Raw genomic sequence first — 24,612 nt, 5'->3', positions numbered from 1 at the left:
TGCCATATTACCTTATTGGGAAAGGTTAGAAATTCTGCGAATTGAAATCCCAATTAATCTTGAAGGTGCCATTTGAGGGCAGTTGCTTTCATTACAACTGACTCATTTCTAAATAAAATCAAAAATTAATAGCCACAAATCAAGAAAATTCATAATGGAAACAAATGTCATCCCATGTTTGCTGGAACCAATTTTTTGCAAGTTTATGTCAAGATTTGAACAATGGGGAAATCAATTGATAAATCTTATCATAGTAATAACCCTTTTCCAACACTTGATAGGCTGTAATGCTGAACTTGGAGGCTTTGCTGGCCTTTTTGATATAAAAGAAGCTGGATATAAAGATCCAATTTTGGTGTCCGGTACTGATGGTGTTGGAACAAAGCTCAAGGTAATAAAAAATGAAGGCATCTCATAGTTTTTTCTTTATTTGGGGGTATTTTGTTGTTTATTTTTAGAGAGGCTGGTTTAAGACTAAAATCAAGTTTCATAAGAACCTCTTCGTAATGGATGTTAACGGTAGAACTGGGAGATCTAAGATCAAACCCATCTCCAGCATGGAAATTCACTTCATGAATATGTGCCCCTTGCTTTTTCACTCTCCCTATCTCACATGATTGCTATTATGAATTTACAATTAAGGAGACTACTTGAAACTTTTGGAGGAAGGCAGCATATAAATGTAATAAATTTAGATCAGGGATTTCTTATATTTTTGGCCAGTGGTATATTTAAAAAGTCAATATCTATGAACAGTCTTCAAAAAAATGGTTGCTGTGGTGGACATGAGCTAACAAAACATTCCTTTATTAGGTGAGAAATTGCTACTGCTTGATACTTTTAGCTTCCCCAGTACAGTGGCACCCATGGACTCCATATAGGGAATTCAAAGTAGGGTATGCAGGGGATTCCATGTTCTCTCCTTGAAATCTCTATAGTCTAAAGTAGCCATAAGGGGATGGCCAACAAAATTGATCTATTCAGCAAAACCTTTTTGGAGGCTATAGCATATTATTTTATTAGGGGTGGCAAACAAATGTACTTCGGGAGACGGGGGAGTGGCAAAGGCACTTTTTGTCAAGTCTCATCAAGATGAGAATTGTAAAATGATCGTGACATGCTGCTGTTTCTTCATTTTTACAACAGATTGCCCAGTTGTGTAATAAGCATAACACCATCGGTCAAGACTTGGTTGCCATGTGTGTCAATGACATCCTAGCTCAAGGAGCCGAGCCTCTCTTTTTCCTTGACTATTTTGCATGTGGGAAACTTGATGTCAGGATGGCTCAGACAATCATAGCTGGAATAGCAGAAGCTTGTAAACTAGCAGGCTGTGCTCTCCTTGGTATGGCTCTACTTCTATTATCACAGGATTTTTTTCATCTTTGGAAAGGAAGCTGCGGGGTTTGTTGGGAATCTACATGTTGTTGAGAATGATATATTACAGATATATCATATTTACAAATATATTACAAATCCAGACACAATTATTTTAGAATAACCATTGTTAAGCCAGAAACTATATATTCCTTTGCTACTAAAATTAAAACAACTCTTGATGACTTATATAGACAAATACATTACTAATAAATATTAATATAAATAAATTAATACAAGCACAATAGCAACATGGCTTAGCTTGGGGTGTTAAGCCCAGGTATCTGATTTGCAATGGGTTGTCACAAAGGAGATTTAAAGTGACAGAGACTGGTATCAGTAAAATTAATTCCTTTTTTCTCTCTCTCTAATATGCTAGTTTTCTGTAGACAGTTCAGACATTGTATAGTTTAATAGATTTACACCATGTGAATCTTCTAGGTCTTTAACTCTACTAAGACAAGTTCCCTGGGACAATCTTTTTTCTTTACGGGATTCTAATTCCTTGCCAGCTGGGAATTATTGGTATTGAAATCCCACATTGTAAAAGCAGTCTTAGCCATTTTTCTTTTTCCATTGTTGATTTATTTTCTTCTACAGAATTGGTAGGAAAAAATAGGCAATATTTCATAGTCGGATTCTCAGGGTAGTACTATTCCTTGGAATTAAAATGTTTATGGCATTCTAAACTTTGTCATATTATAATGTATGTAAGAATCCAGATAGGAAGATTGCATAAAACTTCACAGTAACATTTTTCCATCCCCTCCCCACTCCCAAACTCAAGGCGGAGAAACTGCTGAAATGCCTGGCATGTATCCACCTGGAGAATATGACCTTGGGGGATTTGCTGTGGGTGCTGTAGAACGAGGACAGATGCTCCCCCAACTTGACAAGATCACTGAAGGAGACGTAATTCTTGGAATTGCTTCCTCTGGTATTCACAGCAATGGGTTTAGCCTTGTGAGAAAGATTGTTGAAAAATCCTCTTTAGATTTTTCCTCTCCTTCAGTGGGTGACTGTCCTGAACAAACACTAGGTAAGCTTTGTAAATACAGCATTTTCATACAATATAAATATTAATTTCTGATTGTATATTTAATATGTTTATACCTATGTTTATACAAATTACTTTGTAAATATTTTCCAAAAAAATGCAGTAGTCATCTCTGTCCTTGTTTTCCACCATTGTTGAATTGGCTAAACTTAAGCCAATTTCGGATTTCTGTCCCCAGTGAATATACCAACCACCAAGTGCTTTACCAGCTGCATTGATTTATAAGCTAATAAACCTATTTTATTCACTTCAATACAACTGCTCCTATAATACACTTTTCAATTTCAGTGCAAACTATCCAGAGATACCCTAATTCAGTGGTACCCAACCTATGCATCTTAGCAGCCCGGCTGGGGATGAGGTAGGGGAACTGGACCATGTGAGCAGTGAGCCAGGTTTATGCACATGCACACGCAGATTGACTGCAAGTGGAATTCCATGCACATGCATGCCAGCCTGCCACTCATGCAAGTTGAGCTGCATGAAAGAGAGGTGGATGCATGCACACCGGCAATAGGAGACTACCTACCACCTGTATACAAAGCAGTTCTTACAGCAGAAACTTCTTGAACAGGAAGCAAAATGTTTTCAAAGGAAAAAAAACAAGGAAGTCCAGTTGCCTTTTGGAAAAAGGACTTGTGGGACAACCGTGACCTGGATGATTAAGAAACTCCCCAGACACCCTAATCAGAGCTAATGTTCTCTTGTCTGTTCTGGGGAGCAGACCTATACCTATTCATACTCGAATAGGTGTAGGTTGATATAGGAACGATACATACAGAAGGTCAATTTAGAATGGCAAATGAAGCAGATTTAATCTCATACTCTAATCCTCAACCATTCATGCATAATACTACATAATAATCTTCCTGCTCAATGGAAATTGGATAAAAGTTTTGCCATTGAAGGAACTATTCATGTGTTTGGAACATTATACTACAAAGCCAGAATAAGCAAGCTACCATATTCAAGTATCATTACATTAGACTTTCTGCCATAAAGAACTCTTTCCAATCTAGTTTAGATCATTCTCTGGATTTATGTTATCTCATTCCACCTTTATGTGGACTATAATTTACTCTCCCTTATCAATTTATAGCAGGCACCCCGGCCACATAGGTTTCTTGGTTTTAATGAGGCACTTCAACATGTACATACTTGTTCTTTCTGTGGGAATGCAGCTCTGTTCATATATTAGATACGAAATGCTGCAGGAGGAAAAGCAACGTGACTCGATTCCTTTGCAGCCTGAAACTCACATGTACAGGCTTCCTGTTGACCAAGAAACATGTATGTTGGCTTTTTGCTCAGATATCTGTGCACTAGATGGACAGACGGCAGTTCTCTTTTTATTAACTGTGTGGATCTCTCAATTATTCTGTGAAAGAGGCATTTCAGTAATTCTAATTTTGGTTTTCTCTACTTCTGCCTTGGTGGATGTCTCTGTTGTAATAATTCCTACATTTTGGGGATTTACAGGAGAACAGTTACTCACACCTACTAAAATCTACAGCAAGATTCTTTTGCCAGTACTTCGTTCAGGTGATGTGAAGGCATATGCCCACATTACTGGAGGAGGGCTGCTTGAAAATATTCCTCGTGTCCTGCCCTCATCAGTTGGTGTAGTTCTAGGTAAGAAAGCCTTTGCAACATTTGGAGATTTCTTGTTTTTTAAAAAAATTAAATATGATTTTACAGATACGTACATTCTTACATTCTTTACAGGATATTCTTTACCTTCTACAGGCCTGGTTCAGATTTAATGTTGAACTATAATTGTACCTTACCAAAAAAATCTGTCTCTTTGGTTTGTATATTTTCCTAGTTAAGAAAATTAGCAGCACCTGCAAATGAGACAAAAAGCAGTATTTTTAAATTCTAGAATTGGAACATATATAGCACAACCACCCTATTCTTTATCTTGCTATATTTTAAAACATTTTTTTTTTATTTTTAAACAAACAAACACAAAAAAACATAAAACATAAAAACCATCCTTCAGTTACATACAGTGTGTCGATTGGTTACAAAACTTCTGTACCTCCTCACTACAGTCATCACTTACAGTTTATATAAAATATCATATTATCAATCCTTTATATATGTATACAATTATTATCATCATTAAACATTTATTTAGCTACAACCATTATTACTTCCTTTTATGTGAGATATTCTAAGTTTAGAATAAATTTACATTATGGCATTTCATCACATCATCCCAAAACCATCCAGTAATATTACATCTTTAAATTGTATTCTGTATAAAATTGTTTATCTTTGGTTACAAAACTTTTGTGCATCCTCTTCATAGTCCTCACTTACAATTTATATAAAATTTCATATTATCAATCATGTATGTATGTATGTATGTATGTATGTATGTATGTATGTCTTTGGTTATTCGGGTTTTCTCCCGCGTAAAATTGGAAGTGTCTTGGCGACGTTTCGACGAAGTCTCATTCGTCATCTTCAGGCCGGTTTACTCAACTTCATGCTTCTAGGAGCAATGTGAGATCGCAGCTGTTTCTTCCTTTTAACTGCCAGTGGGGGTGTGGGCTGATTGGGTGGGAGCTTGACTGTGTTCTGATAGGGTGGAGGTGTGGCTTTGAGGTGTTGGACCAGGGAAGAAACTGGACCACAAACACAACATCAAGACAGCATTCTCCACAAACCGAAAAATATCCACCATCCTAAGAAACCCCAAATACAAAATTGAGTTAGAAAATCAAGGAGTATATGAAATCCCATGCACGACCTGCCCCATCACGTACATTGGACAAACCAACAGAAGAATAAGTGCACGCATTGAAGAACACAAGAACGCAGTCAGAAAAGAGGAACCAACTTCTTCCCTGGTCCAACACCTTAAAGCCACAGGACATGAAATTGACTTTAAAAAGACCAGAACTATCGCCAATCTGAACACTTTTAACAACAGAATAATCAGAGAAGCCATCGAGATAGAAAAACGCCCACACAGCATGAACAAACAAGACAATGCCTCCCGCCAACCAGCCATTTGGAAACCGGCCCTTACTGACAAACGAGTCCCTAACACGAGTAATGACACCACACCCACACTCACGAGAGCCACACAGGATGTCACCACCACACATTCACGCAGAAACCAGACTCAAACCCACACTGATGATGAGGCATGACCAAGGACCAGAAGCCAGACCGCAGCTGCATCATTAGCCACTTTAAACCCCTCCAACCCATACATGAAGCAGACTGACACCCACCATGAAGAGCTGGCACGGCCACAAACACAAAGCTCAAATCTCCCGGCAACTCAGACTAAACCGAGCAAAAAACCCCAACCAATCAGAACACACCTCCACCCTATCAGAACACAGCCAAGCTCCCACCCAATCATCCCACACCCCCACTGGCAGTTAAATTTTATGCGGGGAAAAACCCGAATAACCAAAGACCTACATACAAACACCATATGATTGATTGATAATATGAAATATACATTATTATCATTGTTAATTATTTATTTGATTATAACTATTATTACTTCATTTTATGCATAATTAATTTTTATTATAGCATTTCATTACTTCATCCTGTATCCATCCAATAGTAGTGCAATCTTATATCTCTTGCCATTTGTAGTATTTGTGTTCTAATTGCTTTCTTGGTAGATCTTGTATGTAAACAGTTGCCACTATATAGAATCCAAGGCTTCTCTGTGCGCTGCTTGGAGAGTCCAAGCATGGGTTAAACACAGTCTATCTGCCCTAGATTTTTCTTTGACCACGCCTCCCTTTGTCTCATTGAGACCAGTTTAAAAACTCAATCCACCCGTCAGGACTAAATTTGGGGAGCTCCTCAGTTCTGCGCAGATAGACTGGGACTCTCCTGTCACAGTAGATAGCATTAGTTTTTCTTTTCTTTTTTTGTTTTCCTGCTTCCTGCTTCCTGCTTCTTTCCGATTAATTCTGTAGCTTTCTGTAATTCTGTAGCTTTAGTTAGTTGCTCTGAAAGGAACGTTAAAAAATTGGCTTGCCTCGTTAAATTGCTAAGGAGACTGTCGGGGTCACATGCAGCGGTCGGAGAGAGTTAAATTGCTTGTCCAGTGGCTGCCGGCAAGTGTGGGTGCAACAGGAGGCTTCCTGCTGCTTTCCGGCCGTCAGTTTGTTGACGAGGCTCCAAAAGTGCCTTGTAGCTCCATTGGAGCGCAGCGGTGTTTTCTTTCCCCCAGCAAGCGTGGTGGCCGTTTTGGGAGGCATTTTCTTTGTGCGCTTTTCCCTGGCTGCAAAGTGAATCACTGGCAAGCCTCTGAGGACTGATAATTGTGGCGGGAAGATGCCAGCGGCCATTTTGAACATTCCCAAACTGTGCCTTTTGCCAGACGGACTCTGAGACCTTGCAGACTCACGCAATTACTCCTCAGTTGCAGTTCGCTGCCGGGAAGCAATTGGTTCTGTCCAGGGCATCAGCAGGACCTTCCTCCCCCATAGCGACTCTCAATATGACCGGGAGGATGGCATTGGAGTGTTTTGGCCACCAGGCCATCCTTCAGTGACCACGCTGATCTGCCGATGCTGCTGAGCCAACTGATCCGCGCCTGGTGCTTTTCTTATACTGTGGCTTTGCCTCCAAGTTCAGGAGACTCCAAGTAGCGCACAGGAGAATGACCGTTGGCTTACCTGAACAGTCGTTTTCTGGGTGCTGCAGGAGAGTCCAAACCCACTCAGGGTCTAACGAGATGTTCAAGCTTCTTTATTTCTAATTTGACTATTGGACAGATGTCCTGTAATGGATAAGACCTTTGTTTTTAAACTGATCTCAATGAGACAAAAGGAGGCGTGGTCAAAGAAAAATCTACTCAGTTCTAGGGCAGATAGACTGTGTTTAACCCATGCTTGGACTCTCCCGCAGCGCCCAGAGAACAACCGTTCAGGTAAGCCAACGGTCATTCTTTATTAAGTTCCAAGCAAGTTCACTGCAATCTTTTCTCTTTCAAGTCAAGCTTTCTTTTCACTCCAGTCCAGCTACTGATAGTACCCCGGAGGAGCACCTGTATAAACAATCTGTGCTCGTCCCCCTATCATTTTCAATAAACAAGCTCAGAGACCTTGAAATGTAAATCAAGTGTTCAAAGAAAGAAAAGAAAAACAATGTTTCCAAGCCTCTAAGTGGCAGTGTTACTTCTTTTCCTCTACTTTTGCTTCCCTCTTTATATTCCAAAATTAAGGAAAAAAAAGAAAAATTTCTTAAAAAGAAAATGCAATAGAGCATTGGAAAAAGAAATAAAGTCTTAATCAGTAAGTATTGAAAAAAAAGGAGAAATAGAAGAAGAAAAAACAGTCCAGTTTGAAAAATAAGAAGCGTTTGTAAAGATTCCATCAATAAAAAGATTTTTAAAAAATAACACACTAAGTTTGACTCAGGCTCAATCTCTCCGCTTAACCTCTTCTGTCTTCAATTTTAACTTTACTTTTGATCTTTTTGGATATTTTCTTCTCTAATAGTAAAATTTATCTCACCATCGACGCTCTCTCTCTCTCCTGCATTTTCTTCCATTCCGAGCTATCCCAACTTCAACAGCTTTTGACAGCTGCTTCTCTATCGCTGGAAAAAAGGGCTTCTCCTGGATCAACCAGGGATTTGGCGATATCCTTGGGATCAGCAGGATGTGCCCTTCTCTATCACGTCTCTACAGGACGGTTTAGGTCAAAAGGACCGTCCACAGCAGACATCTCGACAGCGGTCTTGGAGCGTCAAGATTGCACATCGTATAGTTGTGACGTCAGCCCCGCCTCCCCATCTTGCTACATTCTTACCAACCACCCACTCCATAATATTTTGATAGACTTATATGTATTTCATAGATAAGTAATGCTTTACAATCATAGGAGGAAAACATTGAAGCAAGAACAATTTTGAAAACTCTAGAGCTGAACTATTAACAGGGCAATTAAGAACAGTGCTAGATAAATTCACAATACAGGAGTCCTTAACTTACCACCATTTATTTTATTGACCATATGAAGTTACAATGGCACCAAAAAAGTGATTTATAACCGTTTTTCACATTTATGGCCGTTGCAGGCCTCCCCGCAGTCATATGATCAAATTTGTATGGTTAGCAACTGACTCATATGTATGATGATTGCAGTGTCCCGGGGTGTGATCACCTTTGTGACCTTCGAAAAGCATAGTAAATGGGGGAGTCAGATTCACTTAACAACCATGTTACGCACTTAACAACTGCACTTTTCACTTAACAACTGTAGCAAGAAAGGTCTAAAAAATGGTGTAAAGCTCACTTAACAACTGTCTTGCTGAACAACAACAAAAATTGGGGCTGAATATTTACTATTAGAATAGATTACTTTTCTTTGCATTCCTCATTCCCATACCCAGTTCAGATCTGCTTTTGAAGGTGAAAAATCATAACAGAAGTAATAGAGTTGGAAAGGATCTTGGAGGTCTTCTAATCCAACCCTCTTCTCAAGCAGGAGACCCTATATCATTCCAGATTGATTGTCCAGTCTCTTCTTAAAAGGCTCCGTAATGGAGCCACCCATAACTTCTGAAGACAAGCTGTTCCACTGAGTAATTGTTCTAACTGTCAAGAAATTTCTCCTTAGTTCTAGGTTGGTTCTCCTCTTTGATTAATTTCCATACCATTGCTTCTTATCTTGCCTTCAAGTGCTTTGGAGAATAGGCTAATCCCCTTGTGGGCAGCCCCTTAGATATTGAAACACTGTTCCCATCCCTGTCCTTCTTTTCATTAAACTAGACATAACCCAATTCCTGTAACAGTTCTTCATATGTTTTAGTCTCCTAATCATTGTTGCTTTTGTCTGTACTTTTTCGAGGGTTTGAGTATCTTTTTTTTAATATTGTGATGACCAAAACTGGGTGCAATATTCCAAGTGTGATCTTACCAAAGCATTATAAAATGGTACTAACACTTTGCACAATCATCTAGAAAAGCACATTTGTAGAAAAGGGAAAATTTTGTTGTATGAGTTAGCCTTCCCATGATACTTGATATAATCTAATGAATTTCTCAATTGCTATAAGTAACCATCAGAGCAGGTGTTTATAGTTTTTACAATTTATAAGCTGTATTCTAAACTTCAAACTCCTGAACTTTGAGTGATACAAAGTTTTGACCATAACATTTCTAATTTGATTATAAATGTTTATTAAGATAAACACTCTGGCTATTTTCAGATGCCTTGTATTGGAAGATACCCAGCATCTTTTCCTGGCTTCAGAGGGAGGAAATCTATCAGAGGAAGAAATGGCACGAACATTTAATTGTGGCATTGGTGCAGTCCTCATTGTACAGAAGGAACTGGCTGGGAAAGTCCCTAAGTGACATTCGGAGACATGAAGAGGCATGGTTGATTGGAAAGTTGTGCATCATCAAGCAGGTCATTATGTTTCAACCTCAATTTTCTGAGGATTACATGTATCAATATAAAAGTCCTGATTTATATTATACACCACACTCTCACTCAGTCACTCACTTACTTACTCACTATTTGAACCTACTGTAGGACTTAGGACCCTGTCCAGATGTTAAAATAAAACTACCCTTTTCACATATCTGGATCTTCCTTGTAATTTAATAGGAAATTGGTTATTTACTGAACTCTTTTGCCGTAATTGAATTTTCAGTTAATGTTAATTTTTTAATAAAAAAGGTTCTGCTCATGTTGAAGTCACAAACCTTGCTCCAAGCCTTACAAGCAAATAGATTACAATCCTCGCACAGCAAAACAAATAAAAATGAGCCACGCAAAACAAGAATGGCATCCTCATCTCTGGAACAGGTAAGTTCCTGTGTTTCCCTTTGCAAGAAATGCAGAGAAATTTTAAGCATATTTCTTTCATTGACTATAGTTTCTGACAGGCATGCTTAAAATAGATTGGTCAATATTGACAAGAAAAGTATCTTCTAATTCTGTGTTGATTTGATCATCATCATAATTCATCATGAAAATAGAGCAAGTATTTGAGTCAGTGATTTCTTTCCTCTGTTTAATAATCTGTGTCTCTCCTTTAATAAAATACATAGTGATAATTTACTTATGAAGCTATAATTTCTATATGCAATTTGTGAGGGAGGTTATTAAAGAACTGGAAAGTAAATATATTTAGATGTGTTCCTATTTTAACTTAGGGGTTGAGTTCCATTTGATTAATTGGTTGATTGGTTAATTGAATTTTTAAAGACTATGCCCTTGATACATGAATTATATAAGTTCAAAGTTTAGAAAAAGACTACATTTAGAAGGTGTTTTCTCCAATTCCTGTAACTGTTTTTTGGAGTTGTATTGACATTGGAAAATATATGAACAGTATAGTAGAAAGTTTATTAGTAAGTGTAAATGATAATATTTTATTTTAAATTCATTTTATTAAAATAACATTTATATTTTATTAAATTGTTTTTTAAAAAATGGAGTATAAATGAAATTAGAATATCTATTAAATGCCTTATTTTATTAAAGTAAAATATATTGAAAATGAGAATGCATTTTTTAGTTGTGGCTAATGTTCATACTTTACATTATTGTTGATTTGAATGGATTCTTTTTTTAACAAAAGGAAGCAGCTTTACTTTTGTGAGGACTCAGATTGCCACTTGGCTAGAATACTTAATTACATTGTTAATTATATTGTCAATAGTGGAAACTATGCAGAAAGATAGTCTAATGAGAGAAATTTAATGTAGTTTATTCTTAGGTAAATTAAGGTTTTGGCTTAAGTTTGTTTTATTTGTCTATTTGTCAGGTACTAATATGGAAGCTCTGATTGCCAGTGAAAGAAGCCAAACAGCTCTGCAGAAATAGTAGTTGTTATTTCTAATAAGGCTGATGCAGGAGGACTTAAAAAAGCAGAAAGAGATGGAATTCCCACAAAAGTAAGTACTTTTTCATTAGCAATTTATCATATTTAGTGGTTGCTGTCTGAATAATAATGGTAAACAATAGTGGGGCCGGTCCTTATAGAAAATGAAGTAAAATTAGGTTGATAATGTGTCAGCTGTTTTTTGCACAGAGAATGGAAACACTGATCAGAATGGAAACACTGATGGAAACACAGTTATACAATACAATAATACAATAGCAGAGTTGGAAGGGACCTTGGAGGTCTTCTAGTCCAACCCCCTGCCTAGGCAGGAAACCCTATAACCATTTCAGACAAATGGCTGTCCAATATCTTCTTAAAGACTTCCAGTGGTTGGGGCATTCACAACTTCTGGAGGCAAGCTGTTCCACTGATTAATTGTTCTGTCAGGAAATTTCTCCTCAGTCCTAAGTTGCTTCTCTCCTTGATTAGTTTTCCACCCATTGCTTCTTGTTCTACCCTCAGGTGCCTTGGAAATAGTTTGAATCCCTCTTCTTTGTGGCAACCACTGAGATATTGGAACACTGCTATCATGTCTCCCCTAGTCCTTCTTTCTATTAAACTAGACATCCCCAGTTCCTGCAACCGTTCTTCATATGTTTTAGTCTCCAGTCCCCTAATCATCTTGTTACTCTTCTTTGCACTCTTTCTAGAATCTCCACATCTTTTCTACATCATGGTGACCAAAACTGAATGCAGTATTCTAAGTGTGGCCTTACCAAGGCATTATAAAGTGGTATGAACACTTCACGTGATCTTGATTCTATCCCTCTGTTTATGCAGCCTAGAACTGTGGTTGGCTTTTTTGGCAGCTGCTGCACACTGCTGGCTCATATTAAATGGTTGTGCCACTAGGACTCCAAGATCCCTCTCACAGTTACTACTGTTGAGCAAGGTACCACCTATATTGTACCTGTGCATTTCGTTTTTGTTGCCGAAATGTAGAACCTTACTCTTTTCACTATTGAATTTCATTTTATTAGATAGTGCCCAATGTTCAAGTTTGTCAAGATCCTTCTGTATCTTTAGGCTATCTTCTGGAGTGTTGGCTATTCCTGCCAGCTTGGTGTCATCTGCAAATTTGATGAGTTCCCCATTTATTCCCTCATCCAAATCATTGATGAAGATGTTGAAGAGTACTGGGCCCAAAACAGAGCCTTGGTATACTCCACTGCATACTTCCCTCCATGAAGATGCAGTTCCATTGAAGACTACACGTTGAGTGCGGTTGGTCAGCCAGTTACGAATCCATCTGGTGGTGGTGCTGTCTAACCCACATTCTTCTACTTTATTTAGTAGTAGGTTATGGTCTACCTTATCAAATGCCTTACTGAAATCCAAGTAAACTATATCAACGGCATTCCTCTGGTCCACTAATTTTGTCACATTATCAAAGAATGCAATAAGATTAGTCTGGCATGATCTGTTTTTGACAAACCCATGTTGGCTTTTGGCTATTACTTTATTTGCTTCTAGGTGTTCGCTAATTCGTTGCTTGATTATCTTTTCCAGAATCTTTCCTGGTATTGAGGTCAGGCTGATAGGTCTGTAGTTTCCTGGATCTGTTTTTTTTTCCCTTTTTTGAAGATGGGAACCACATCAGCTCTTTTCCAGTCCTCTGGTAGTTCCCTGGTGCTCCGGGATCTCTGAAAGATATAGTTCAGTGGTTCTGAGATCTCGTATGCCAGTTCCTTTAGAACCCTGGGCTGTAATCCATCCGGTCCTGGTGATTTGAACTCATCTAAGATAGACAGGTGCTCACTTATCATTTTCTTCCCTATTTCAACTTGTGTTCCTAGTCTGATTTTTGTGGTGCTGTTTTTGATAGGTTGGACTATTTTATCCCTTTGTGTAAAGACAGATGCAAAACATGAGTTAAATAGTTCTGCTTTCTCCCTGTTGCTTGTCACCTTCTTGCCACTTTCTCCCAGCAATTTTATTGTTTTCAACATGTTGGAAGAAGCTTTTTTTGTTATTTTTTACTTTTATGGCAAGCCTTTCTTCATTGTGAGCCTTAGCTTTCCTCACTTCATCTTTACATGCTCAAGCTATGTGCTGATATTCTGCCTTAGTTATGTCCCTCCCCTTTTCACATTTTATACTTATCTTTTTTGTGTTTCAATTTGTCAGAGAGTTCTTTATGCAGCCATTCTGGTTTCTTTTGGGAGCTGTTATTTTTCTTCTTCATTGGTATTGTGCTAGACTGGGCTTTTGTAATATCATTTTTCAAAATTTCCCAAGCTTCTTGAGTTGTTTTCCCCTTGAGGATTCTCATCCAGGGAATTTTTCCCAAGTTCTCTCTAAGTTTATTGAAATTAGCGTCTCTTAAAGTCCAAGACTCTAGTTTCACTTTGTTCTACTACTTGTGTTTGCATAATGTTGAATTCCAATATTGCATGGTCACTTGCCCCCAGGGTTCCTGTGGCTTCAACACCTTCTATCATTTCCTCTTTGTTAGTGAGAATTAAGTCCAATATGGCTGATCCCCTTGTTCCCTTGTTCCCAGTTATAAGCCATGGTTCTAAGCCTTTTCTCCAACTTTCTATTTTTGTTCCATGTCCTACTTCTTCATTTCCTGTTTGCTCCCTATCTTCTCATTTTGCTTTTTTGTTTGTATATCACTGTGCGTTAGTTGTATTTAAGTGTTTTCATTGGGCATGTGCAAGTAGATAAATGTGTGAGAGAGTTTGTGTATATTTAACTATGCTGTATGTGTATGTGGGACAGCATGTATGCATTATCTGTATTTAAATTCATATTTAATTAAAAAGATCCATTCACTTTATATCCCCTATCTAATTTGTGGAAAGAGGCCTAAAATTGGGCTAGACGAGGTTCTTGTACCAGATCTTCCCCAATACAGATTTTCCCCAATATAGAACTGATTTGGACAAGGGCAGTTACTAGATAGTAGGTTCTTTTTCATCTGCCATGAATTGCCAGCCATAATCTTTGCCAGCCATAAACTCTAGTTTACAACATAGAATTAATACTTGGTTATCACAACTAAGAAGAATGTGTGAAACATTTTGCCATATGATCACAGAGTATCCTACTCTGAGTCTGTTTAATAGTTCCTTTTTCATCATCTTAAGTGTCCAGTGCAGTGGTGGGTTGCTGTGGGTACGGCCCAGTACCGCCATACCGGTAGTGGCTTGGAGCAGCAATGAGCATACCAGTACGGTGACTCGTTTGGCCCAGGCGCCCGCCTGCGCTCTAGCTGTATTTATGCCAAAAGGCACACTGCGCACACGCACACCACATGCAATCCCTGCACGAGCCCCAACAAGCAGCTGGTTGTCGCAGGGGCGGTGCACGAACAGACTGCAATCAGCATACCAGTAGCAACGGTAAGAGGAACACACCACTGGTCCAGGGCCAAAATTTACCATGTAGACAATGATATATTGTTCTTGATATATCATATGCCTCCTTAAATGAATTCCAATTAATAAGATAAAGCATTTAAGTATCAGTGTTTTTGTGTACTTAATGGAAGAATGAGAAAGTCAGACTTCTCTAATCTTGCTCCACAATCTGTCAATGATCATGACTGAGGATGGTGGAAATTGAGGTCCAAGTTATCTGGAAGAAGCTGGCACTTAGGATAAACTAGACTGCCTTACATTTGTTTTTCTACTGTTTTTGTATTTTAGGTAATTAGCCACAAGGATTACAGCAATCGTATAGAATTTGACAATGCTGTTGATCAAGTCCTGAGAGAGTTTTCAGTAGAACTGATTTGTCTTGCTGGATTTATGCGCATCTTATCTGGCCCTTTTGTTAACAAGTGGGAAGGTGAGCACTTCTGTGTTTTATGTATCAGTTTGATATAGTCACTTTCCTCAAAGCAGTAACTTCTTAATTTAATTATTGCAAAACTCTTCAGAGACAAACAGATTTGAAGTGAATCCTTTTGTGTCCCACAGATGCATCTTGTAAGTTAAAAACTGCACTGATGTAAGGGACAATATCATTATTCTCCATATTATTACTAAATAAGGTACCGTATTTTCACGACTATAAGCCGCACTGAAAATCCTAAAATTTGACCCAAAACCGGCAGTGCGGCTTATAACCCGGTGCGCTTTATATGTGGAAAAAGATCTCCCAGCTGCTTTTGGGGCTTCCTGGAGCGCCAAGAACCTTCGCGCTGTTCTCCGCTCCTCACGACTGCAATAGATGTCCAGAAGCGGCTTTTGGGGCTAATGGGGATTGGATTTCCAGCTCGATAGCCCCTGCCGCTTCTGGACGTCTATTGCAGTTGTGAGGAGCCGAGGAGAGTGCGGAGAACAGCGCGAAGGTTCTTGGCGCTCCAGGAAGCCCCGAAAGCAGCTGGGGGAGGCTCACGGCTTGGTTTCTCCTCCCTGGACGTCGCAGCAGCAGCCCCAAGCACACCGAACTCTGTGTTTTTCGCATCGGGGTGTGCTGCAAGAGCATGCCCCGATGCGAAAAACACAGAGTTCGGTGCGCTTGGGGCTGCTGCTGCGACGTCCAGGGAGGAGAAACCAAGCCGTGAGCCTCCCCCAGCTGCTTTCGGGGCTTCCTGGAGCGCCAAGAACCTTCGCGCTGTTCTCCGCTCCTCCTCGCGACTGCAACAGATGTCCAGAAGCGTCGGGAAACGTGCGGCTTATAACCCGGTGCGCTTTATATGTGGAAAAAGTTTGAAAAATTAACGTTAATTGATACTGCGGCTTATAATCGGGTGCGGCTTTTGGTCGTGAAAATACGGTACATGACAAGAATCCCCCTATTGATAACCATCTATTCTGAGCTGAGATTATACTTAGTTAAGATGAGGGCAAATATCTTCCTGTTTTTAATGTCTTCAATTTAAATCAATGTATTGATGATTTAAAAAAAATTTTTTTTCCAGCTTTCTTAGAATGAGAAAAAATTGACAGCTATTACCATCACCGTATGATCACAGGCAAACATATTTTAGAGTTAAGAAATATTAGCCCAATGTGAAAAGGACCACCACCTCTTTTTTGTTTTTGTTGTCCTTACTTAGAAGGCTGCAGGAGACAAGGGGTCATTTTAGACATCTGAATTGATCTCTTGCAATAGAAGAGTTTTGAAAGAAATTGGGATGAGAAGGCAATCAGGAGAGTTATAGGCTTCCCTTCAGAGTAGACCCTTTATGACCAGTATGATGAGAAGCTCAGGGAATACACATTGGTATTTCTTTTAAAAGAGACAATGAAGAAGAAAAAGGATGCATGAAAGTATTGAGTTTTTCTCTAAATGAGCATTCGTTCTACTGGCTTAATCTTTTTAAAATTGGAACTCAGGGGTCATGCCAGCCTGCTTCATCTACTATACAAATGCAGAGTCTTAAAGGTCTGTTCTAAATCTTAAAAGGTTTATCTACAGACTGATTTTTGCAAGTACTGCAAAAAGTTCAAATTTCAATTCCAAGGTTGTTATTCTACGGATCACAATAATACTTTGATGGCAGATCTTGGAGAAACACTACCAGTCAGAATAGACAGCACTAGCTTAGATGACAATTTGTTGAAATATCATTACAATGGATTGGATGGCGCTCGATTGATTCCAATGCAAATATGCACTGTATTGCAAATGTGATTAATAAGTGCTGATGAAATATGATAATAGACATTAAAAACATACATTGATCATTATGGATTGCTGTTTCAAATTTGATATATTACATTATATACTCATACTTTAAACTTCATATCTTGACTTGTGCTTTATTTCTCCCTTTACCTGAGAATTCCCACATACTATCTAAATAGTGCCCCATGAAAACAGAGTTCTAAGTCATTGATTTGGCAATTTTTCCCTGACATCTAACAAGATTTATCAGTAAGCAGTTTCAGATTTTGATTTGACCACTTCCAAACCAGAATTTATCTGACAGCATTGGACAGGCATTACACAGTTTCTACCGGGTTTTAATTAAATGGGGGAAAGAGTGTTTTGATTCTTATTTTTATGCAAACACATTAATGCATATTTTAATTTTATAAAATTATAAAAATGAATTTAACAGCAATGTATTGTCTTTTTTCCCTAGGAAAAATTTTGAATGTTCACCCTTCTTTGCTGCCTTCATTTAAAGGATCTAATGCACATAAACTAGTCCTGGAGGCTGGAGTCCGTGTCACTGGCTGTACTGTGCACTTTGTGGCTGTATGTGCTTATTTTTATTATTCAGTTGATCAGTTTAATTTAAAGCCTTTGGCTATCAGCTTAACTGTTCATAACAGCTTTTGAGAGCAAATATAGAAACTCGGCATAAGGTAACCAGGGATCTGAGCTATAATCCTGTAGTTTTGACAAAGTAAAACTAAACAAAACATTAAAAATGTGCATAGAAAAAAAAATATACACATGGATTGTCCCTCCTAGCAGAATACTGATATATTTCAAGAATAATAGATTATCCCCTTAGATAAACATAGATATTTTATAGTTTAAGAATTAAGTTAGCCAGTCTCGCTGTATCCTTTGTTGTTGCAGATGATTTTAAATTACAGCCATCTTGCTAAAGTTTTTTATTCTTTTCTTTCCAGGAAGAAGTTGATGCTGGAGCAATAATATTTCAAGAAGCTGTTCCAGTGAAGATTGGAGACACAGAGGAAATTCTGTCAGAAAGAGTGAAGGAGGCAGAACACAAAGCCTTCCCAGCTGCTATGCAGTTAGTGGCAAGTGGAGCAGTTCAATTAGGAAGAGATGGGAAGCTATGCTGGAATTTGGAAAAGCATAACTAAAAAATATAGGGTATACAGCAACAATTCTGGGGCATATTTTGCCTTCTGCATTTGGCATGGGGCAGCAGGATTTAAAATCTTAACCAAACAACTCAGGCCAATAGATCCCAAAAATTAAAGGAATGAACTTGCTGAATTATACTCAAAATAGAACTAAATGGAGATTGGTCTAAGTGACAAGGCATTTGTGTGATTAGTCCATCCACAGTATAACTGGTGGTTATCCAAAAACTATGGGAAGAACTGCTTGCCACAAACTGCTGGTCATCTTGCCTGTCTGTAACCTATCACATAATTCTGCTTCAAGACGTCAGACTCTATGTTGAACTCAGGCCTAAGAAAGGCATCACAAAAAGAATAGGTCATAATCACAATTATGAATTAAGTATTTTAAAAGTATTAATGATAGTTCTTCCTACTAAATATTAAGGTAATTCTGAATCAAGTTCCTTCATTGTTTTTCCATAGTAATACTATCAAAAGTTTTTGTTTTGTAATCCTCTACTAAATACTCTGAACAAAGCAGTAGCAGTATTATTTTACAAAGCAGTATCATTCAATACCAATATCTCTATGTAACTGTCCTATGTGAGAAAAAATTTTCACCCCCTTTTCTAAATACATTGTACGTGAAACATACAAATGGTACATTTTTTCCATTATAGAATCAAGCAACAATCTTTTTTCAGGTTATTTTAATCTTAACAGTTAAAATTAAGAAATTTTAAATGAAAATTATTCATTTAATTTCTGTTTGAAAGTAAACATGGAATTATGAGCCTGAATAGTGTCTACTTTTTCAAAAAGTATGTTATTGTCTTTTAAAGTGAATAAACAATGTAGTTCCACTGAACTATATTTTTGTTACTAACTTAAACGATCAGAAGCCAGACTACATCAATTACTGTGACATTCCTTTTAGCTTTGTTTTTATATCCAAAGATTATGTGATCTCAACTCCCAATCTAATAAAAAGTTTCAAAATTCATTTTTATTTTAATGGATTTATTTCTAATACAGGGGTCGGCAACCTGCAGCTCTGGAGCCACATGTGGCTCTTTCGTCCCCGGCTGTGGCTCCCTGCCAAATTGGATACCATCATTGGCTGGTCCCGCCCCCGCCCCCTCCAAGTCACTCCTCACCTGAGAAGGGTGGCGGATGGAGACTCGCTTCATATTCCAGAGCGGGAGCGAAATGGCCCTGTACTTGCCTCTTCCGGGCCTTGCTGGTGCTGCACGCACCTCAGTTGTGCAGGGTGACATGCAACTTTCTCTCCACCCTGACACACTTGCCCAGTCTTGCTCTCGCCACCTCCATGGCCTGCTTGCTGCACTTGTAGCGCTTTCCACAGCACACTTAAATTTAGGGTGCTTCACAGTGGTGGAGATGGCATCCCCTTCTCCTGGAGCCCATTACAATGCAGAGCATCAGCCGGGCTGGGCCTGTGTCTCAGGGCAGAGAGAAAGTCACATCTCTCTCCAAGAGACTGAAGTGCACACAGCACCAACAAGGGCTGGAAGAAGAGGCAAGTACAAGGGTGCTTCGCTCCCGCTCTGGAATATGGAGCGAGTCTCCATCCACTGTCATCGTCTTTACCTTCTCAGGTGAGGAGTGACAAACCAAAAAGCCAACCCTCACCTGTTTTTGGAAATGATTCAAGAGGGAACACACACACACACACACACAGAAAAGAGAGATGAGGAGGAGGGAGAAAAAGAACGAGAGAGAGAAATGAGAGAGAAGGGAGATGAGAAAGGGAGGGAGGGAGAAAGAGAGAGATGAGAGGGAGAAAGAGAGATAAGAGGGAGAGAGAGATGAGAGAGAAAAAGAGACACACACAGAAAGAGATACCTGTTTTCCAGATTAAAGAAAATACCAGGAGCCAGAAAACCTGGGTAGGCGTGACTGAGGGATGGTGTCATATGATTGGGTGGGAATGAGTGACATTGAGTTGGACCCATGTTTTATGGCTCCCAGTGTTTTCTGTGGGAAATGGGTCCAAATGGCTCTTTGTGTGTTTAAGGTTGCAGACTCCTGCTGTAGGCGAACAAAAGTCCTATTGGCAGAGTAGTTAAAAATAACTTGTAGCAACTGTTGATTTTTAGAGAAATCAGAAGATGATGTTTAGAAAAGCCTGATGATGAAAAACATTTATTAAACTTTTTGTGGCCTGAAATAAATCACAGAATTCCTATTTCAGGCCATTTAACACAAATGGCCATCTATTGTCTCTTGTGTCACTTCACAGTAATCCAGAATTTATACATTAATAGTGGAAAGTGGTTTCAACTATATACCTTTTGTTTGCCCTCCAGAAGTTGGTGGGTGCTCCAACACTGGAAGATTTTTAAGAAGGAATTGGACAACCATTTGTCTGAAATGGTATATAGGGTTTCCTGCCTGAGCAGGAGGTTGGACTAGAAGACCACAAGGTCCCTTCCAACTCTGTTACTCTGTTAGTCTGCTACTCGTGCTAAACTGTGAAGTTATCTTCCTGATGGGCAAGATGGTAGTCATCCACCAGGTCTCTTATGCCTAGAAAAATCATTTGATGGGTTAATAGGCCTTTTTTCCTTTTAATATGTATTGTCTTAGAGCAGTGTTTTCTGACATCAATGCATTCCAGATGCACAGACCTTCACTCTTAAAATCCTTGATGGCCAATACAAAGAGAGAATTCTAAGTCTTGATGTCCACACATCTGAACATTTCATGTTTTGGAAACACTGCCTTACATCCTAAGACTGAGTGTTTTACAGAGAAGTACATTGAGATCCACATTGCATACCAGTATTATATAAATCTTTATTACAGTCACTAAACAGCAAATCAAACAGTAGGCACCTTAAAAGAAAAAGCATGGAGCATAAGACGCTATGTTATTAAGGCAAAAAAACATTAACTGTAAAAATTGTGAAATGCCTAAAACCTAGAATGTTTCTAAAACATCAATAAAGTGCTTAGAACAATTTACTACAATACAATGAATATAGGAACACAGTTGTTAGGTAAGCTCCCTGTTGGGAGAGCGAGTACGTTCAGAGAAGCATTGTTAGAGTTGTGTTGGAAAACACACAACCAGCATACAGAGACATTGCAGTTTAAATAGGCTTTACTTTCGTGGAAATAGAGGTATCAGAGTCCATCAAACAGTCCAAGTCATACACGGATAAGACAGTCATCAATGTCTTTCAGTTAAGGGATAATCCAATAAAATAATCCAGTATCATAATCAGTTCAGTACTCAAAAGTTTGCTAACGGTTGCAAAACTTACAATAGCTCACGGCACTTTCTAACAGCCAACTCAGATCAGATCAGCCCAGCATCTAACAAACACAGAGCTAACAGTCATTCTGGCTCCCTCTTATGGCCAATTTAGGAAAACAGCAACCAATCACATTTTACAGTATGTTTTAAAGAAACAGGTACAGCATTGTTACATGATTTATATATTGCCAACCCAATATATAGATTATATTCCTAACAACAGTCTAATAGAAACAATGTGACAAAATAATCAGTAACATGTTTTTAAGCCTAGAATGCTGAAGTTCTATTTATGCAACAATGAGCTATTAAGTGAATATATATTTACTTGAGCTTGTATCAGCCTAAATATATATTGGCCAGTGACAAAATATAACAGGAAAAATAAAACCTTGAAATTATGACACTTCAAGAATGGGTAGGTTGGCCTTTAAGGTGTCAGAACTCTCTTTGATATATATACTTTCCAAAGATATCCTTTAATAAACATTCTATGGGCCGAGTCTCTCTATGCCTGCTGCTCTTGCACTACTTCTTTGAGGTTTCTCTATACTCTGGCTTGTGTCAGCTGCAATTGTGAAACTTTTTTATGCTAATCTTAATTTGATTAAGCATCTGAACTCCATTTTACAATGAGACACAGGCCTAAAACGTGCTGTTTAGCAAGCTCTGTAGCACCCAAACCAGTTTGCATCCAACACATGTCACTACTAGAAAAATTGTGAAGCTATTCTAAATGTTATATAGGATTTGTGGTATGGCGTGTGCCTCTTTGAAACTAGAAAGACTACATCCCATTCATATAAGGCTAAAACAGAAGAGCTAATTTGCTACCTAAAGATAATTATAGGCCATAACCTAAATGTCTCTTCGTTTATCCAATAGTAAGCAGCATAATATACAGACAATGGATTCTAAGGCATTTCAGATCATTATTGTGATAGACACCCTGGGAAAACATTCCAGAGGATATACACACACCACTGCTAACATTAGACTAGAATGCACACACAAGTGACTTGTAACAGAATCCTTTCTATCTCTTCTATGGAAAAGCAGGACAGCCAGGCAATTAAATTTCTGAATAGATAGAACTCCTCCCTTGCCTTAAAGTTAAATGAGTGGGATTAACTTTTGTTTTTTAGAATTCTATCCAGGATCAGCAACGTGGTATTGGGGAAAGAAAAAGAAGAAAGACCACTCCATGTCAAAAATTTTCCTGTGTTTAAGAAGGAAGTGTGGAAGTCCAAATATCTTAAAATTGCCAAGTTTGAAAAACATCATTTCTCTTTGCTATTTGATTCTTAATCACATTTCTCTTTGCTGTTTGTTTCTTAATAAGCAGCAAACACTACTTCAGTATAGATGGCCTTGGCATTTGCTGCCACTGTTTCCTCAGCCAAGAATGTAGGAGCAAGATTGAAAGAAAGAAATGCCTTTTCTATTAATTGAAATGACACAAGGGTAGCCTAATCCGTAGTTAATCTGCAGCAATTGAGCCCTAGATTACAAACTCCTAAATCAAAACGTTCAGGCCAACATGACTAAAGTTGGGGAGAGTTTTGATTTAGGAGCGTGTAATCCAGGGCTCAATTGCTGCAGATTAACTATGGATTACAAAGATTAGGCTACCCTTGTGCCATTTCAATTAACAGAAAGGGGAAGGCATTTCTTTCTTTCAATCTTGCTCCGATATTCTTGGTTGAGAAAATAGTGGCAGCAAATGCCAGGGCCATCTATAACTGTTTCATCTCCTAGGCTGACCTTTTGGTGATGCTCAGTGGGAGAAAGTCTCTGACAATTATGGTTTAGTTATTGCAATGCAAATAGATAGAAAAGAAGCCCAAGGTCAGTGTCTAAGGCAGCTATTTGCCTTTAGAAAGAGGAGCTATTTGAAACTCACATTGTGCCCATGCCTTTTCTCACTCCAGGGAGCCACGGCTGATTCTAATGCTCTGGTTTATGAAAGGATAAAGGAAAAAGTGACTATAAAAGGAAGTGACAGACTGAAACCAAAATTCAATTTAGAACATCAACCACTGTCATTCATCACTATGTGAAACCGCTGCTACAAAAGCATTAACAATCCTGCCTTTCCTTTTGGCAGCTCAGCTCCTGTCTTTCTCTTTTCCAGTAGGTTTTTCCATCTCGTCCTAACTGCACCATTCCACTGGCAACCAGTTGCAGAGCCATGGGAAAGACATGGTTCTCGGCTTCTTTGATCTTTGCATATAAGGTCTCCTGGGTATCTTCTACCTTTACACATGCCGGCTCTTGTACAATTATTGCTTCAGGACTGGTCTCCTCCTGAAAGAAAGAGAAGGAAAAATCCCTTATCTGGAAAATTATCTACCAAGATTAACGTGAAAGTGAAAGAGCTAAAAACAGAACAGTATCACTGAAACTTACTTTAATTATACAAACAATAGAAATGTTCACTAGGATATGAGACAATGAATTAACAGAACATTTAGAAATGGGACAGGATATTTAAAAGGATATTTTATTTAGATAGTGCATGAAGAATTTTGCTAAGCATGAAATCAAGACAATATTCCTCTTTCAATATTTATAAAGTAGCCAGAGCAAAATACTACCTTCCATATTAACAAGTGTAGGTGGAATTATAGTCCAATACACCTGAAGAACATTTGATTATAGATAGTTGCATCAGTGGTAGATGCTACAAAATTAATTACCAAACACATTAAATATGGACATAGGAGGTATAACTTAATTTGGAATATTTGATTCCTTCACCCAAAGGGTAAAGGAATAACAATATTCCATAGTTTCAATTTGTACAAAAGGATTTCCCAAATCTTGATAGATACTACAAATTTGTTAATGAAGTTGCAGTAAGCAGCAGAGAAGTCATACTAGTAGTGAATATAATAATTGTTACCTACCAATATATAGAACACAAAAAATATGTTTATTGCCAATCCTGAAAAACACACTTACAAGTACAAAATGCACAATACAGCCCACAATTTTGTCTGTAGATGGATGTGCTTGATTATAGCTGTTTCTTCTCTTACTTAATGGTGAAACTGATGGATAAGTTCCCAGCATCTTCCCTACAATTAATAATCATATTGGGAATTATCAAATGATATGGAAAGATGCAAACAAATAATTAATGTAAACTTATTGTTTGAGATTATACATCTAAGACGTAATGCTTAGTAGAAAGGGTTGTCTTATATATGCCAAACTTTGAGCAGTAAATATTTCTTCACAATAGTAATGAGGAATAACAGCAATAGCAATAGCAG

At 38.3% G+C, this 24,612-nt stretch overlaps 2 protein-coding genes across 2 annotated transcripts in view; one reads left to right on the top strand and one right to left on the bottom strand.

The window, feature by feature from the left end:
* Positions 1-18,766, top strand: part of LOC116510018 (trifunctional purine biosynthetic protein adenosine-3-like) — a 44,776-nt gene extending 26,010 nt beyond the window's left edge. Inside the window, 16 exon segments of the mRNA XM_032219351.1 lie at positions 282-391; positions 1,147-1,345; positions 2,165-2,416; positions 3,914-4,066; positions 9,638-9,682; positions 9,685-9,776; positions 9,778-9,820; positions 9,823-9,840; positions 10,114-10,139; positions 10,141-10,216; positions 10,219-10,242; positions 11,207-11,233; positions 11,236-11,336; positions 14,980-15,121; positions 17,370-17,485; positions 17,869-18,766. Coding sequence (XP_032075242.1) covers positions 282-391; positions 1,147-1,345; positions 2,165-2,416; positions 3,914-4,066; positions 9,638-9,682; positions 9,685-9,776; positions 9,778-9,820; positions 9,823-9,840; positions 10,114-10,139; positions 10,141-10,216; positions 10,219-10,242; positions 11,207-11,233; positions 11,236-11,336; positions 14,980-15,121; positions 17,370-17,485; positions 17,869-18,066 — 1,622 coding nt within the window. The 3' untranslated portion in view covers positions 18,067-18,766.
* A 4,647-nt stretch (positions 18,767-23,413) lies between these two features.
* The window catches only part of LOC116510712 (trifunctional purine biosynthetic protein adenosine-3-like), a 30,213-nt gene continuing 29,014 nt past the window's right edge, over positions 23,414-24,612 (bottom strand). Inside the window, 2 exon segments of the mRNA XM_032220362.1 lie at positions 23,414-23,641; positions 24,299-24,414. Of these exon segments, the coding sequence (XP_032076253.1) occupies positions 23,414-23,641; positions 24,299-24,414 (344 nt within the window).

Source organism: Thamnophis elegans, chromosome 6 (assembly GCF_009769535.1).
Source record: "Thamnophis elegans isolate rThaEle1 chromosome 6, rThaEle1.pri, whole genome shotgun sequence".
In the NCBI taxonomy this organism is placed as follows: Eukaryota; Metazoa; Chordata; class Lepidosauria; order Squamata; family Colubridae; genus Thamnophis; species Thamnophis elegans.
This window is presented reverse-complemented; position numbering and strand designations above follow the sequence as displayed.